This window comes from Myotis myotis, unplaced genomic scaffold (assembly GCF_014108235.1).
Source record: "Myotis myotis isolate mMyoMyo1 unplaced genomic scaffold, mMyoMyo1.p scaffold_m19_p_1, whole genome shotgun sequence".
NCBI classification, from domain to species: Eukaryota; Metazoa; Chordata; class Mammalia; order Chiroptera; family Vespertilionidae; genus Myotis; species Myotis myotis.
The window spans coordinates 168,756,584-168,773,408 of NW_023416313.1; the positions used below are offsets into that span (position 1 = coordinate 168,756,584).

Below are 16,825 nucleotides of genomic sequence, written 5' to 3' on the forward strand. Positions count from 1 at the left end.
TTGTGATTAGTGGAACCCACCCAGATAACCCAGGATAACCACCCCAGTTAAAAAAAATTGTATTTAATCACACTGGTCTCTTTGCCATGTAAGTAACATTCCCAGGTTCTGGGGGATTAGCATGGGGCATCTTTAGGGGGCCATTATTCTGCCTACAACTTAGAGTGAATAAACAAACCATTTTGACTGGATTGGAGGACTCCCTAGGAAAGTAATGAAAACAGGAAGCGCAGATCAAAGCTGAATTATGGAAGCTTTAAATGCTAAACTGTATGAATGTTTTTCTGTAGAGAAGAAGGAGCCACTGTAAGTCCTCCACCAGGGTAGTGGCTTGTTAGCAGTGTTAAGAAAGATGATCTGACCGTGGTGCTCTGGGTGGCTTAGAGGGAAGAACAGAAACCTTTCAAGATGCAATTAGAGTAGTCCAGGCCCAGCGGAACAAAAGTCTGAAACGAGAATGACAGGAAGGGATGGTGTGAAAAGTACAGTGCAGTGAGATTCTACAAGCGGGCTAGCCAACTGGACATGGAAGGAAGGGGAGGAATCTGAGCTTTCGAAGTGTCTCACTGGTAGATTAATGGTACGATCTAGAAAATCAGGAGAGCAAATCTGTTTCCGGGGAAGATGATGAGTTGGGGTATAGTCGTAGAGTCCTGGAATAGCAATACAAATAGAATCTTATCCATGTTAAGATGCTGCCTATTGTAAACCCATGAATATTTTATGTGCCACTAAGGAAAGATTAAAATATGGTACATGCCTTCTTAAATATACAATTTTTACTTTATTGAAAGAGCTATCTTAGCCTTACACCCAGGTTTTTGAAGTCTTTTAATTGACATACAATAAATTGCACATATTTAAAGTGTATACAGTTTGATATGTTTTGACATACGCATGCATCTGTGACACTATCAGCACAATCAAGGTAGTTCATAACCCCAAATTGCCCCTTTTTTTATAATATATTTTTAGTTTTTAATTAGAGTTGAGGTACAGTATAGTTTCAGGTGCACCACCCAGTGATTGGACATTTATATAACTTACAAAGTGATCATCCTGATAAATCTAGTACCATCTAACACCATACATAGTCATTATAATATTGCTGGCTATATTTCCTATGCTGTACTTTATATCCCCATGACTATTCTGTACCTACTAATTTGTACTTCTTCTTTTTTTAATTCTTGTTGTTGAAAGTATTACATATATTCCCTTTATTCCCGCTAGCCCACCCCTCCTTCCAGCCCAGGCCTTCACCCCCCCCCCCCCCCCCGCCCATTGTCTTTGTCCTTTGGTTATGCTTATATGCATGCAAGTTCTTTGGTTTATCTCTTAACCCACTCCCCCCCACCCCCTCCCTCACCCATCCTCCCCTGCCTTCCCTCTGAGGTTTGACGGTCTGTTCGATGTTTCTGTGTCTCTGGATTTATTTTTGTTCATCAGATTATGTTATATTCCACAAATGAGTGAGATCATGTGATACTTGCCCCTTTGTAATTCCTCCCCCTGTCTCTCCCTACCTCCCTTCAATCTGTAAGCAACTACTGATTTGCTTTCTGTCATATAGATCAGTCTACATATTCTAGAATTTTAGATAAATGTAATTATACCATATACATTCCTTTGGGTCTGGCTTCTTTCATTCAGTATAATTATTTTGAGGTTCATCCATATCATCATGTGTATCAGTCGCTCATTTGTTTTTATTTCTGAGTAGATTCCATTATGTGGACATACCACACTTTGTTAATCCATCCACCTACTAATGACCATTCAGGTTGTTTGCAGTTTTTGTCTGTTACAAATAAAGCTACTCTGAACATACACAGATTTTTAAAATAGCATACCATCCCTGTGCAACATAAAAAGGGAAAACGCAAGTGAAATGAATTGGCTGATATTCTTAAAACTTCTTCATGTTCAGATCCCAACTTTCTGAATCATTTTTGACTCATAGTCATCAATGTCTGTTTTGTTTCCACCCAGTACCTCCTCTTTGCCATCAAAAATGGTAATTTTATAAAAGTCATTGATGTTGGGTCTTAAACCATTCTGTAATTATACGGAACTGGCCTAATCTGGACCTTCCTTTGGGAGTGTTGCTAAATACACTTGAGTCGCCACGTCTCCCACTTCCTCCCCACTAGGTTTTAAAGAGTCCCTGGAATTGTTTTCCAAATCCCTGACACCTATTCTGCTAGTTTTGAAGCTGGTGCTTTTGATATTTATGCATATGTAGACTGTGACAAGTCTTTCTTGACTGCTGCTGTGTCAGTAGTTGAGAGCCATCAATTTGATAAATGTCAATTTCAGAATGTTATATTGTGGGAAACTGTTCATCTTAGAATCTATAGGTAAGGTATTTTAACCAGTTTGTTTGATGGCTAAGAGCCTGGCTGATTGAGATCCTTGTCCACAGTCACACAGTAAATTGATGGTAGCTGGGACCAGAACAAAGTATATATGGTGTAGTTGGTTTCTCTGACTTTAGTGGGATGAATTTTGTTTTGTTTTTACTGGAATATAGCCATTGAAACTAAAAGAAGGTGGGCTTATGAAAGGGAAAGAGAGTTATATTATATATGGAAATGACACAAATAGAAAACCACAAACTTGAATATGGTGAATAGTTGAATTAATAAGGAGAGGGAAACAACATTCTTTCCATGACAAACCATTTTTCATTCTTACTGTTTCAAGTATCTTATTAAAAACAGGGCTTCTCAGATCATTCCTCTACTTTAAAAATTTGGAGTGGCTCCTTATCTACCAACAGAATAAAGCCCGAGTTCCTAGGCAAGGCATATAGGGAAGGCCCTTCACAGATGTCTTCCTTGTCTTTCCTCTTCCCTTCCGGCAACTCTCCCCTCTAGACACACAAGCATTCCCCAACTTACCATGTACTTCCTTACCTTTGTGCCTTTGTTTACACTGTTCCTTTTTCCTAAGAATGACCCTTTCCTACTCATGTCTACCCTATGACCTCTATGACCTCTTCCTTAAAGTTTCAAACTCAACCTCTTTTTCCCAGTGTCCCTTCAAACCCTAGATCCTTTTATCCAATAATTATCTCCTTATATGTTTTAAACTTACTTTATACATTAGTTTTGTTATAACACTTATCCTATTTGTGTGTCTCACTGAGCTGTGATCTCCCTGGGGAAGGGTCATACCTTGTTTGCCTTTGTATTCCTGTTTTCTAGAACGCTGCCTGGTAATTAGTGGGCATACAGCAAATATTAGTTGCCTTGAAAGATCTGACAGATAGTAATACTTCCTAAGGAGAAACACAATCAATTGAGTACATTGTTATTTCCTAAATGCGGTATTATCTTTCAAGGGAATACCTGTAAAATCCTCTGCGAAGAAGAAGGGATGAGTAAAAATTTCACTGTGAGTGGAAGTTTAGGGGTGAGGTGGTATAAAAAGCGGGGATTGAAAGGGAAATGGACTAGGAATGTAAAGAATTGAGCAGGATGGTCCAGGAAACAAAAAGGAAATAGGACTAAAAGAGAATGGGAGAGGAGGAAAGAAGAACAGAGAGGAGAACAGTGGAGAGGGTGAGCATGCAGCCAGGATTTTAGAATCTCCTTAGTCTAATGGCAGGGGAGCTGCTGGACAATGCTTTCTCACATGGATGTTCCAAACTTTCTTTCTGAATGGACCCCATTTTGTATTCTTCACATTACTCTTTCTCTGAAAAGACACAAGTGTGCTGCTCACAACTGCCGTACAATTGGTGCATTGTTCTTCACTGTTCTGTGGAAAGCTGGAGGAGGCAGAGTAGTATAGTGGGAAGGCACTCACTACCATGAATCAGAAGGCCAGGCACATCCCAGTTCTGGAGCCTCAAGCAAAGCACTTGGCCACTCTTCACCTCAGACTCTTTATCTGTAAAATAGGTTATTAATATCTGTCCAGGCTTTTTTTTTCCAGGTTGTTGTAAAGATCTAAGTAAGTAAAATAATATACATGAAAATACTTTGTAAGTGGTCAGGTTGCTCTACAAATGAAGGTAATATCACCTTTTTTGTTGAATTATTCGTCCAATAGAGAGACTCCACTGGCAGATAGCATAGCCCTGTCTCCTGTTAATAAAGCCTGTTTGCAGAAAGGAGATAACAGTGTTTCTTTCTTATTAGTGGCATTCTGAGGTCTCAGGACGCTGGCCCATTTAAATGTTCACGGCCCATGAGAAGGGCATCTGAGAAACCATGGCGCTCCCTTTTCAAAAAGAGTTGGAGAAATATAAGAACATTGATGAAGATGAGCTTCTTGGAAAACTCTCAGAAGAGGAATTGAAACACTTGGAAAATGTTCTTGATGACCTAGATCCCGAGGTTAGTGCCCTGGAACTGAAGCAGCGTGGTTAATGATAGTCCCGGATAAATGGTGTGGCATGTCCTTAAATAATGGTGTAGAAATCCCTTAGCTCCAAATGCGAATTCTGTGTTCTTCCCTGATTGGTCCTGAGTCACTTGCTCTTTGAAATTTATGGAGAATCTCAGTAACCACAATCTGTAATATGATTTCTCAAAAACAAGTTTAATGTAAATGGGGAAAAGTAGTTTCCATTGATTGATGAAAGACTAGTCTGACTTGGGTGAAAAGAAGGGAAAGAGAGAAAAGGAACAAATCTTACTGAGTTTCTTCTGTGAATCACACATTCTGCTAGACATAAAAGCCCCTTAGGTAAAGTGTATTATCCCCATTTCATAAATGAGTGGATAAACTAGGAGAAGTAATTTACCTAAGATCCCATACTAGTAAATGTCAGAGATGATATTTAAACCAGGTCTTTAACCCCAAAGGCAGATCTTTTCTGTGTCTAGTTTATTTAAAATGTATAGCCCTGGCCGGTGTGGCTCAGTTGGTTGGGCATCATCCTGTACACCGAAAGGCTGCCAGTTTGATTCCCGGTCAGCGCACATGCCCAGGTTGCAGGCTCAATCCCCGGTAGGGGGTGTGCAGGAGGCAATCAATTGAGGTTTCACTCTCACATTGCTGTTTCTCTCTCTCTCCCTCTCCTTTTTTCTCTCTCTAAAAAAATCAATTAAAAAATCTTTTTTTAAAAAAATGTATGAATAACTTGAAATCCTTGGTGATCCTACAACAATAGGTAGATTAGAATAACTGACCATAATATCAAATACACTTAAGAGGAGCAATGCTCTTGATAATATCAAGTACATTAGTATGTTTATGGGCTCTTGAAAAGCTAAGTAACTTGTTATAGTGTTTCCTTCAGACCTGCTGGTATTAGCTTAAACTTAGAATCAGTGGCATCCAAAATAATGGTTTCACTATAAATAAAAATGTCACTAAAAATTATTTGTATGATAATCTGATGTGGCAGGCACTTTGGATACTCTATTTACTTTTAAAAATATAAGTATTCTGCTTGTATTGTTTAAACTTAAGGAAGGAATCTCTAAGCTTAATCAAGCAGGTACCATAATGTTCGCTTACCTGCTTGGCCGGTTCCCCAGGAGGAGGCTTGGAAATAAGAGAGAATAGCCATATTGGCTCCTTTGTAGAATCTCCATATGACTGCCTGGGAGCACCTTGGGTGCAGATGTGGCCAAACCTAAGTGGGATCTATGAGGCTGCGGAGGGAGGCTGGCCTTGTGCTGTCACGTTCTAGAAGGCAGCTGCAGAAGTCCCAGAAGCTGCTCCAGCCACGTGTGTGTGCTGCCTGCCTTCGGGAGCCCTCTTCTCAGTGCAGGATATTAGAGCAGGTAGGGCCTCAGATGCCAAAGAACCCCACCCTTAGCTCACACCTCCCCCATGTACAGCAGAGGAGGGAGGGTCACAGGGTATCAGTTGGGCAGGCACCTTCCTTCCTGTTCACACCTCTGTCTTACCAGAGTGCCCTGCTACCAGCTGGATTCCGACAGAAAGACCAGACACAGAAAGCAGCCACCGGCCCCTTTGACCGCGAGCACCTCCTCATGTACCTGGAGAAGGAGGCTTTGGAACAGAAAGACAGGGAAGACGTTGTGCCTTTCACTGGAGAAAAGAAAGGTAAGGACCGCAGGTGGTGCCTCTTGGGACAAAGGTGCTCCTAGTGTATGTCCTGGAAGGTCAAGCCAGGCAACTGACCTGGGAATGGGAAATAAGCCCATAATTGAATTCAGTATTTAAAAGAATCATGGCTGATGGATACATGTCAGTGTAGACATTTGTCCAGACCCATAGAATGTATACCCCCAAGAGTGAGCTCTAATGTAAACTCTAAGCTTTGGGTGATATCAGCGTAGACTCATTGGTTGTAACAGATGTACGACTCTGCTGTGGGATATTAATAGAGGGGGAGATTGGCAGTGTGGGGCTAAGGGGTATATGGGAACTCTCAGTGCTTTCCTCTGTGAACCTAAAAACTGCTCCCCAAAATAAAGTTTATTAACTAAGTAAAAAAGAAGCATGAAGGTTAATTAAATGAATACTTTGAGTGTGGTGGTACTCAAATTAGTTCTGTAAAAAAAGAATCCTTAACTCCCAAAGAAAGTTTTGGGAGTAGGAAGTAGAGTTGTGCCTAAGAGAAGGTCCCATAAGCATGAATGCTCTCAGGCCAGGGCCTTACCCGCTGCAGAAGTCTACTTCATGTCTAGTCATTGGCTATGTTCCTAGATGTTACCTTAAGGGATAGTGCAGTAAATCATTCATTCAACATTGACCTCCTCTGTGCAGAGCCAAGTGTCAGGTGCTGGAACCACAGTGAGTAAGACCCTGCCCTGCCCTCAAAGAGCTTGTGGTCTAGTGAGAGAAACACTATGATAGACCTGGGAAGACTGTGAGATAGGCATGACAGACTCAAGACAGGAAAACCTTCCTCCTTAGCTCTCAATCCTGAGCCCCTTTGGAGGAAAAAGTGGATATCACTCACCTGTCCAGGTTCTTCAGCTACAGACAGCAACTTGGGCCCATGGGTACTAATAAAATCATTGATAATCTCATGGTGACCACAGTCTAAAATAGATATGTATTTTTAATTGATTTTTAGAGAGAGAGGGAGAAAGAAAAACATCTCAAACATTGATCAGCTGCCTCCTGCACAGCCCCCACCAGGGATCGAGCCCATAACCCCAGCATGTGCCCTAATTGGAAATCGACCCAGCAATCCTTCAGTGCACAGGACAATGCCCAGCCAACTGAGCCACACCAGCCAGGGCTACCATAGTCTTTTAAAAACACAAATCAGATCATGCTGCTTCCCTGCTTAAAACCCCAAATCCTTACTGTGCTTCTCATAGTCCCAGGAGAGTTCTCCCTGCCCACCTCTCTGCCAGCCTTCCCTCACTAAGCCTCAGCCCCAATATCTTCATTCAGTTCCCCAAGCCTGCTGAGTTTTTTTCCCATCTCAGGGTCTTCTCTTGGACTCTTCCCTCTGACTCACATCTCCATTTTTTGCTTTCTAAGTCTCAGCTTAAATGCCCAGGCTTCCAGCTTCCCCTCTGTCTAAAATAGACCTTTTCTTTCTGCCCTGACACTCAGTTGTTACGTTCACATCCCCATGACAGTGTTTATCCTTTGTTTATTTGTTTTTGGTTTTGCTTGTTTTCCACATTAGATTGAGATCTCCACGGTGGGGTTGTGTCTCTCTTGCATCCTGGCACAGAAGCTGACACGGGGAGGCACTCGATAAATATGGACTCGAATGAACGCCATCTCTGAGCTTCTGTGGGGGTGGGAACACAGCTCCCCTGCTGGCATGAGTCACAGCAGTGCTGCCTCCGCTTACACTGCGCCCCAGCCCTCCTCTGAACCAGGCATGTTTGACGGGTCACGCACCGTGGATGGTGTTATTTTATTAAGAAAGTAAAGGTGAACAGTGACAAATAACCAAAGATTACCGTAGAAATATAAACTCTTTTTACGGCAACATAGTTGCTATTGAACTAATTTAATTGTGAAATAAAAAGTAAATTATTTAATGTCAAATTTTCAATAAAATTCCTGTTAACATCCAGTATTAGGGTAGTGACTGAATAACAAGAGGAAAACTGTTGTGTTCTGTTCTCAGTATAGGTTTGAGGAGGAGCTGTGGTAAATTCCCCTCTCGATCCAGATCAACTTACAGATGGTTCACGGGGGAATTAGGAGTGCAGGAGCAGTCTGAGTTATAAATGGGGATACAAGAGGGTAATACAGCTGCACAGGTTGCTTAGGAGAAGGTTGAGAAGCAACACAGTTGAGCAAAAAAAAACAAGTTTTCCACACAGAGCAGAGGGATGAAGGTGAGGTGGGGGAGTCTACAGGGCCCCGGGAAGGACCAGTGGGTGCTCTGGAAGCCGTGGGGGGCTATAGTGAGGGCCTCAGGAGAGGGGTGGCACACCTCAGTTCTGAAGGCCGTGTGCCTGAGCTACATTTAATTCTCTAGTGTAGTTTTTTTCACTGAGAACTTATTTGGTCGGAGCCCAAGGAACGGCTGTGCAGCAGCAGTTGTCCTGAATGCCGATAGCTGTGGGCCACCTGTGCAGCTAGTGTTGGGAGGGACCCTGAACAGTACCAGGATTACTCAGAAATCCGATTTTGACTCTGGACCCGAGATCATCCAAGCCAGAAAGACAGTGCTTCAGGCTGCAGATACTATGAAAATTAAGTCAGGAATAGCCCCGGTGTCTGAGATGCTACTGACTGGTTGATTTTCCTGCCCCGCCTCTCTTCTGGCCATTCTCCTGTTTTGTTTCCCAGTGTGCTTTCTTCCCTTCTTGGAAATATGGCAGCTTATATAGTGGTCAAAGATAGAGACCTAATGGCCAGGATACCTTGGCCTGACCATAAGGAGTGGGCCCTCTTTGGGGTGCCCAGCTCTACCTGGCCTCTGTTTCCTTGTCCAACCATTTGAGGATCTGGTGAACCACTGGGAAGTGTAAAGCCCTGTAACCAGGGACGCCTCCTGGAGAGTTTTCATGAGGGAGACATACTGACTTTGGGTTTCCCCTTGCCTTTCCCATGGGAGTAGGGAAGGCTAGACTAGCCAAGGAGACCTAGAAGGAACTTGGGTCCTAATTGGCTGAAGCTGAAGCCAGCTGTCTGTTCTACCCCAGGGGATAAAGAGGAGAAGGAATGGAGGGGTGAGTCTTTAGGGAACTCTAAAGATCACCATGGAGGAGACCAATTTCAGAGATCATGCCAAGAAGTAAAAGCAGCTCCAAAAAAGAGAGAAACCAAGAGTCAAAGCAGGAGGAATTGGGAAGAGTATGAGTAGGTCTGGGGCATCGCTCTGGTGGCCCCAGTGTGTCTTGACTTCACCTTTATAAGCCCACGTGGGATGTGGGTGTGCTGGCCTGGCTGTATTCATACCCTCCCGGCCGTGTGATTATTAGTCCAGAGGATTGGGCAGCGTGGGGGTGGGTTGGGGTGTTGCAGATATTGGCATATTCAGAAGTGAGTAGGGGCAAAATGAATGTAATTCGATTGAACAGGGTAAGGTGGGAGATGGTGGCAGAGAATGTGCACGTGGGAAGCACAGAGAGCCCTACTGCCCAGGCCCCCACGTCTCTGAGTACGCCAGCCCTGCTTATTTTCTTTTAAATCAGGCTGACTTTGGTATGCTGTAGAGAGGTGGCTGCGTCCCAGGTCACTACCTAGTCACGTGATCCTAGATAGAACATCCTACTGGTCTACCATCTCAGTTGGTGAGAGGAAAACCCTGGATGATCACATTTGTCCCTTAGGATTCCCGGGGCCATTTGGATGAATCTGGTCGGAATATTTGCAGGGTCCAAGACAAGAACACAAACAGAAGTCCAAGTGCCTTTTTTTTTTTAAAAAAAAAAAAAAAGAAAGAAACAAATACTTAAAAGTTAACAAACTGTTAAAATATGTTATATCCTACAAGTATACGTAGGCCAGTACTCTTGGACTTCCAAGAGTTCTACACAGGGATGTCTGTCCTTCTCTGCCAGGACCTCAAATGCATATGGTTGACACCTCCGCCTGCATATCCAAGCTTCATTCATACTCATCCATCACTGCCTCCCCTTGGCCTGGGGGTGTACATCCAAGCAGTGTGACCTGCATTCAGGAGGGTGGGCATGGAGAAGGGATTCATGCAGGCCCTGGAAGCAGGCTCAGGGCTCTTGGCAAAGAATCCCAGGGTCCAAGGTGCCTGGGTGTGGTCTAGCAGGCAGCCTCTGTTCTCAGTGGGAATGACCCTTTGTCCCATGATTCTTCCCTTGGTGGGGCAGAAACGGTGTGTGTGTGAGGGGGGGTGGGGGTCGTGCAGCCAGAGGAGACCAGAGCTGAGCTCTTTAAAGTTGGGGTCCACGGCAGAGCCCCCCTTTGCCCAGGCCTAAGGGCAGTGCTGCTGATCGATGGGAAGGAGGGAGGTAGAAGCCATTTCTCTCTGTGGTTAAGGACTGCAGTCTCCTTGGATGTCAGTGCTGTAGAATGCAGGATTCCTCCTCTAACCTTCCTCCCTTCTAATTGTGGATTATCGATAATGGCATTATCTCAGCAATTAAGGCATCCCGGTTGGATGTGCAACGGCCTAATGACTCGGCTCTTAACAGCCAGAGCTGCATTCTCTGGTGGGCCGCTTCCCCTGCAATAAGCAGCCCACACAATGGTTTTTGTTTTTCTTCTGACTTAAAGGGAGAGTCTTTATCCCCAAAGAGAAGCCCGTGGAAACGCGTAAAGAAGAAAAAGTGACCCTTGATCCAGAACTGGAGGAAGCTTTGGCCAGTGCCTCCGACACTGAGCTCTACGATCTTGCAGGTTAGTGTCCTCAGCTCTGCGTCACTTTCTTGTTTCGTTCTGTGGCCTCCAGGTCGGCATCCATGGCAGCAGCCTTTGAGTTTCTCCGTAGCGACTGGCTTTTATTGTGATACCTGGTTGGCTTCAGTCTTTATGTAGCTGTAAGACTTGATACAGGTGACTCAACCTCTCTGAGCAAACATTCTGCTGAATTTCAGCTGTAAAATGCCCCAGTAATACCCATCCTACCAAACTCAAGAGTTTCTGTGAGAAATCAGAGAACAGAGTTGAAGGAGTGCTGCGGACTTACACGATAAAATAACAGCCCCTGTGCTTTCTAAAGAGCTTTCACATTTGGCACTTTATCATCACAACATTTCCATGATGTTCTTGCTCTTCCCCAGTTGCTGTTCCATTTTGATCCCCACTAACAGATCTGTTGAACCCAACTATGGAATGGGGGTAATTATTGTGACGTTCATGCACTGTGGTAAATCCACTTTCAGCCCAATCTGCTGACTTTTTTTCTAGTTTTCTTAACAGTAGCAACAATACAATAATTATTGGCATTATTATTTGAACTGGTTATACATGCAGATAGAAAAAGCCCAAAAAGTACAAAAGAATATGTAATGGCCCTAGCCAGTTTGGCTCAGTAGATAGAGTGTCGGCTTGCAGACCACAGGGTTGGTTGCAGGCTCCTTCCCGGCCTGGGCCCTGGTCAGTGCTCATGCAGGAGGCAACCAATCGATGTGTTTCTCACATTGATATTTCTCTCTGACTTTCCCTAAAAAAAAAAAAATCGATGGAAAAATAACCTCAGGTGAGGATTAACAACAACAAAAAGATTATGTAATGAAAGTAAGTCTCTCACCCTGATTAGATAAGCCCCATCCCATTTCTTGTCTGTCCTTTGAGAAAGAGTCCATGCATATGCCTGCGTATTTGTGTACCAATGGGATGCACTTTTCTTCAAATAAGATGGATATGTGGATCATGAGGGTCATTAGGTCATCACAGGGAGAGGTGTTTTTAAAAAAAATAGTCCATAGTTTTAGCAAGAATTCTCACATTTTTATTCCATTGGAAGGCATATTATTATAATCTTTGTCCTCCTAGGACAGGGGTGGGCAAACTTTTTGACTCGAGGGCCACAATGGGTTCTTAAACTGGACCGGAGGGCCGGAACAAAAGCATGGATGGAGTGTTTGTGTGAACTAATATAAATTCAAAGTAAACATCATTACATAAAAGGGTACGGTCTTTTTTTTTTTTTTAGTTTTATTCATTTCAAACGGGTCAGATCCGCGGGCCGTAGTTTGCCCATGGCTGTCCTAGAAGAACCAGCTATGCCTTATTCTAATAGCATGCAAATGGTTCCAGCTACATTTTCATTCCTTCTGTGATATCAGCGGTCAGTATTAAATTCACGTATTTGAACCCTCTCAGAAGTCACTGCAGTGTTGAGGCACCTGTGCCTCACAGTTAGGAAGGTGCTTAGCAGTGACCAGTCTCCTTAGCCCTGTGGTTGCTGGGGAGGGATCATGTTGTGGTGACTGTTGCCTCTCAGTCTGTCCTGGAATTTCCCGAAGGGAGAATGCAGGGCTGGGCTTAAATTCCCAGGAAATGCCTAAGAAGAAAGAAAGAGATAAACACCCATCCTTTGGAAGATCCTGAAATTCATGCAGTAAAACCAGGGGGATAATCCCCAAAGAAAACTGTCATGTTCATTTTACGTAGCCTCCCTCTCTCAGCACCAAGAGGAAGCCCTGCATCTTCTCTAGGAGGGCTCTCTCTGGGAGAAGTAGAGCTGCCAGCCGTTGAAAGCGTGTCAACGCCCTGCCCATGTTACTCTAGCATACCGAGAGCAGAAGGACAGATTGTTCCTCACGCGAGCACCCCCACAGTGGCCGTATTTCTGTGTGGTCTCCCGCCATACCAGTCTAGTTCTCAGCTCTGCTGGTCTGGAGATTTGATCTTGTCGGTGCACGTAGCAGCAGTCTGATTGGGGCCAGGCAGTGGGGACGGGTCCACCTGCCAGGTTCACAGGAAACAGGTAACACAAAAATTAACACTTGGCAGTGGGAGCCAAATTATAATTAGAAGTTATTAGTGAGAATGGGGCCAAAGCAAGATACGTTTTTTGGATGGTCTCAGTAAACTTGTGCTTATCAAATAGAGCATCTCCCTAGACAATGCCAGAAACACAGTAATAAATGCTTATTTATTGATAAGAATTTACAAAGCACTTAGAACAGTGCCTGACACATAGGAAGTCATTTCATCTTTTTTTTTTTAATTCTCACCTGAGGAGTGAGGATATTTTTCCATGGATTTTTAGAGAGAGTGGAAGGGAGGGGGAAGTAGAGCAGAGAAAGGGGAGGGAGAGAGAAACATCCATGTGAGAGCGATACATCAATTTGTTGCCTCCCACACACACCCCTATTGGGTGGGGATCGAACCTGCAACCCAGGTATGTGCCCTTGACCAGGAATCAAACCTGTGACCCTCTGGTGCTCAGGCCAACGCTCTAACCACTGAACACACTGGCCAGGGCAGTCATTTCATTTTTGTAGTAGGTAAAGCATAATTATTATCCCTATTTTACAGATGGGGAAACTGAGGCTCGGAGGCATTTAGTAACTTCTCAAGTCACACAGGTAGTACATGACAGTATTCATATTGGCTGACTGCTCCTGGGTGCCCTTTTAACCCTAGACTTGCTGTTTCTTATGGCGTACTGGCCTCCTGCCTCCTTCTAATGTGCAGATTACAGTACAGCTGACGAGGAGCTCAGAGTTAACAGGAGCTCTGCCCCCTGTTCACAGATGATCGATTCTGGGATCCTTCACCAGGTGGCCGCCTGTAATTTTATTAGCAAGGGGAGAGCTGGGGTGCAGTTGCAGCTTCAGCCGGCCTGGTGTGCATTCTCCCCCAGTGCTGTTTCTCGCATGCTGTGCTGCCCCCTGGTGCCAATTCCATGTAGTACAGGAGCCTCAAATCTCAGCATGCTCAGCCTTCCGTTGCTGGTGTCTCTTATTTCCCACCCTGAGATGCTTTAGACAAGGAAAGGGCAACTTCTTGCGGTGAGGCTTATATTGAAAGAGACCCACGATCTTTCTGTTCTTTGCCTCTAAAAAAATACATGCCATCATCTCTATAATGTCAGATCTTAAAATATCCTTAGATTCAGTCCGACCCTCACATTTTACAGATGGGAAAGCTGATGAGTTTGAATCTACTTTACTAAGAGGTCTTAGCAGGTTTTCAGTAATTTGGAACCATCACTAGACCATTGTCCCTCAGATCCCAAATGGTGTCACAGGTACAGATGTAGAAAGACCTGTATAGATTGCTGGTGGTCTTGCAGGGAGGGTCTGTGTGTGTGTGTGTGTGTGTGTGTGTGTGTGTGTGTGTGTGTGTGTGTTGATATATCAGTTTATTTAACACTATACACGTACCACACACTGTGCAAGGAAGTATGGGTCCGGAGACTTATCTTTATGATACAAAGAATTGTTCTTCAAGGAACAAATTAACAATGTGGATATCCTAACATGTTTTTCCAAACTTAATGTTTATTCACTGATTTTTTTTTTCTTCCAGCTGTTCTTGGAGTACACAATTTGCTCAATAACCCAAAATTTGATGAAGAAACACCCAACAGTAAAGGTGGCAAAGGGCCTGTGAGAAGTAAGTTGACATGGAATCTGCGGTTCTGTGAGGCTTGGGAACCTCTATGTGTTACTGGGAGGAGAGGCCTGTTCGCTGGGCCTCCTAGTGCATCCTGACCTCTGTGCTGCAGCCTTTGAAGGTGGCTTTTATCAGTTCACCAAGGATCACTGGGCTCTGGGCAGTCAAACCAGAATAGAGTAGCTGATCATGGGAACTCTGTCTGGCAGTGTAACTAGTAACAATCAATTGTTTTGTCCAAAACACACTTTGTAGTTAAGTCCCTTCCATCTAAAGGTAAAATTGCTGATAGGTTGCATAGTTAGCATGGAATGCAGAGTTTCCTGTTCGCAAGGTTGTTTTAATCAACTGTCGTATCTTAAATAAGTTCTTTTCTCTATTTCAGTGTCTTTTTGTCTCAATAATGGATGCTTGTCATTAGAATTTGAATATCCACATCCCTCAGAGAGCATGAAAGACACACTGGGATGGATTTGCTGGCACAGAAGTGCCAGACCATTCCCTGGCGAAGTCATTAGACCAGCCGTGGGATCCGGCCTGTTTGAAATGAATAAAACTAAAAAAAAAAAGACCGTACCCTTTTATGTAATGATGTTTACTTTGAATTTATATTAGTTCACACAAACACTCCATCCATGCTTTTGTTCCGGCCCTCCGGTCCAGTTTAAGAACCCATTGTGGCCCTCGAGTCAAAAAGTTTGCCCACCCCTGCATTAGACTCTCCCACTTACTCATCGGTCATCTTCCAAATACCTACTGTGTGTCATGGGTTTTATCTTTAGGTACAAAGATAAAAGATGGTCACTACCCAAAGGAACTTATCTACCCATAGTAGGGACAAACCAATAATCAGGTAATTTTGGACAATGTGATCCAGGTGCTGTGAAAATTCCACAAAGATCACAGCTTTTCTGAGATTAATTCTATTTTATTCTCTTTGATGAAAACTTGGGAGATGCTTTCTAGTCTCAGCAGCATATGTATAAATCATCATTTATTCTGGGTAATTTACACAGACAACGAGCAGTGTTCCTTTTATTTTCTTTCTGGTTTCTTTTGCATACAGATAAAAAATGTTCATCATTGTTAATTCCAACATGAAAGGGTAACATTCTGACAACATGTTTGCTGTTAAAAGTCTGGTGCCTAACCTTCTTGGCTTTTATACATAGACATATACTGTATATCATTAACTTTAAAAAAAAAAAACACATTGTTTTTTTGAGAGCATTTTTAGGTTCACAACAAAAATAAGAGGAAGTCACAGGGATATTTTATATATCCCCTGCCTTTCCACATGGATGGCCTCCCCCATTATCCACATCCTGCAACAGAGTGGTATATATGTTAAAATTGATGAACCTACATTGACACATTGTTTTCACCCAGAGTCCGTAGTTTACATTAAGGTTCATTCTTGATGGTGTAATTCTGTGGTTTTGGACAAATGTATAATGACATGTATCCTTCACTGTGGTATTATACAGAGTATTTGTACTGCCCTAAAATTCCTCTGTGCTCTGCCCTCTAACCCCTGGCAACCACTGATCTTTTTCTGTCTCCATAGTTTTGCCTTTCCCGGAATGTCATATATTAAAATCATACAGCATGTAGCCTATTCAGACCAACTTTCTTTCTCTTATTAATAAGTATGTAAGGTTCCCCCATGTCTTTTTTCATGGCTTGATAGCTCATTTCTTTTTAGTGATGAATAATGTTCCATTTTCTGAATGTACCACAGTTTATCCATTCACTCTGCAGTACATCTTGGTTGTGATTGCTTCCAAGTTTTGGCAGTTATAAACAAGTCTGTTATAAACACTTATGTGCAGGTTTTTGTGACCAAAACTTTTTATCTCCTTCAAGTATCAAGGAGCATGATTGCTGGATCTTATGGTAAGAGTATTGTTAGCTTTCTAAGAAACCATGAAACTGTCTTCCAAAGTGGCTATATCATTTTGCATTCCCACCAGTAAAGATGAGAGTTGTTTTTGCTCCACATCCTCACAAGCATTTGGTTTTGTCATTGTTCCAGATTTTGGCCATTCTGATAGGTATGTAGTAGTAGCTTATTTTAATTTGCATTTTCTTGATGACATGATGCGGACCATCTTTTCATATGCTTATTTTCTACCAGTATATCTTCTTTGGTGAAGCGTCTGCTAAGGTCTTTGGCCCATTTTTTTAAAATATATTTTTATTGATTTCAGAGAGGGAGAGAGAAATAGAAACACCAGTGGTGAGAGAGAATCACTGATCAACTGCCTCCTGCAAACCCTCTACTGGGGATCGAGCCCGCAACTCTGGCATATGCCCTTGGTTGAAATAGAACTCAGAACCCTTCAGTCCCCAGGCAGACGCTCTATCCACTGAGCCAAACTGGCTAGGGCTTTGGGCCATTTTTAAATCAGGTTGTTTTCTTATT

At 43.2% G+C, this 16,825-nt stretch overlaps 1 protein-coding gene across 1 annotated transcript in view; it reads left to right on the plus strand.

The window, feature by feature from the left end:
• Positions 1 to 16,825, plus strand: part of TMOD2 (tropomodulin 2) — a 51,528-nt gene that overhangs the window by 9,124 nt on the left and 25,579 nt on the right. The window contains exons 2-5 of the mRNA XM_036301536.1: positions 4,149 to 4,346; positions 5,874 to 6,030; positions 10,606 to 10,728; positions 14,314 to 14,400. Of these exons, the coding sequence (XP_036157429.1) occupies positions 4,221 to 4,346; positions 5,874 to 6,030; positions 10,606 to 10,728; positions 14,314 to 14,400 (493 nt within the window). The 5' untranslated portion in view covers positions 4,149 to 4,220. The remainder of the gene's footprint in view (positions 1 to 4,148; positions 4,347 to 5,873; positions 6,031 to 10,605; positions 10,729 to 14,313; positions 14,401 to 16,825) is intronic.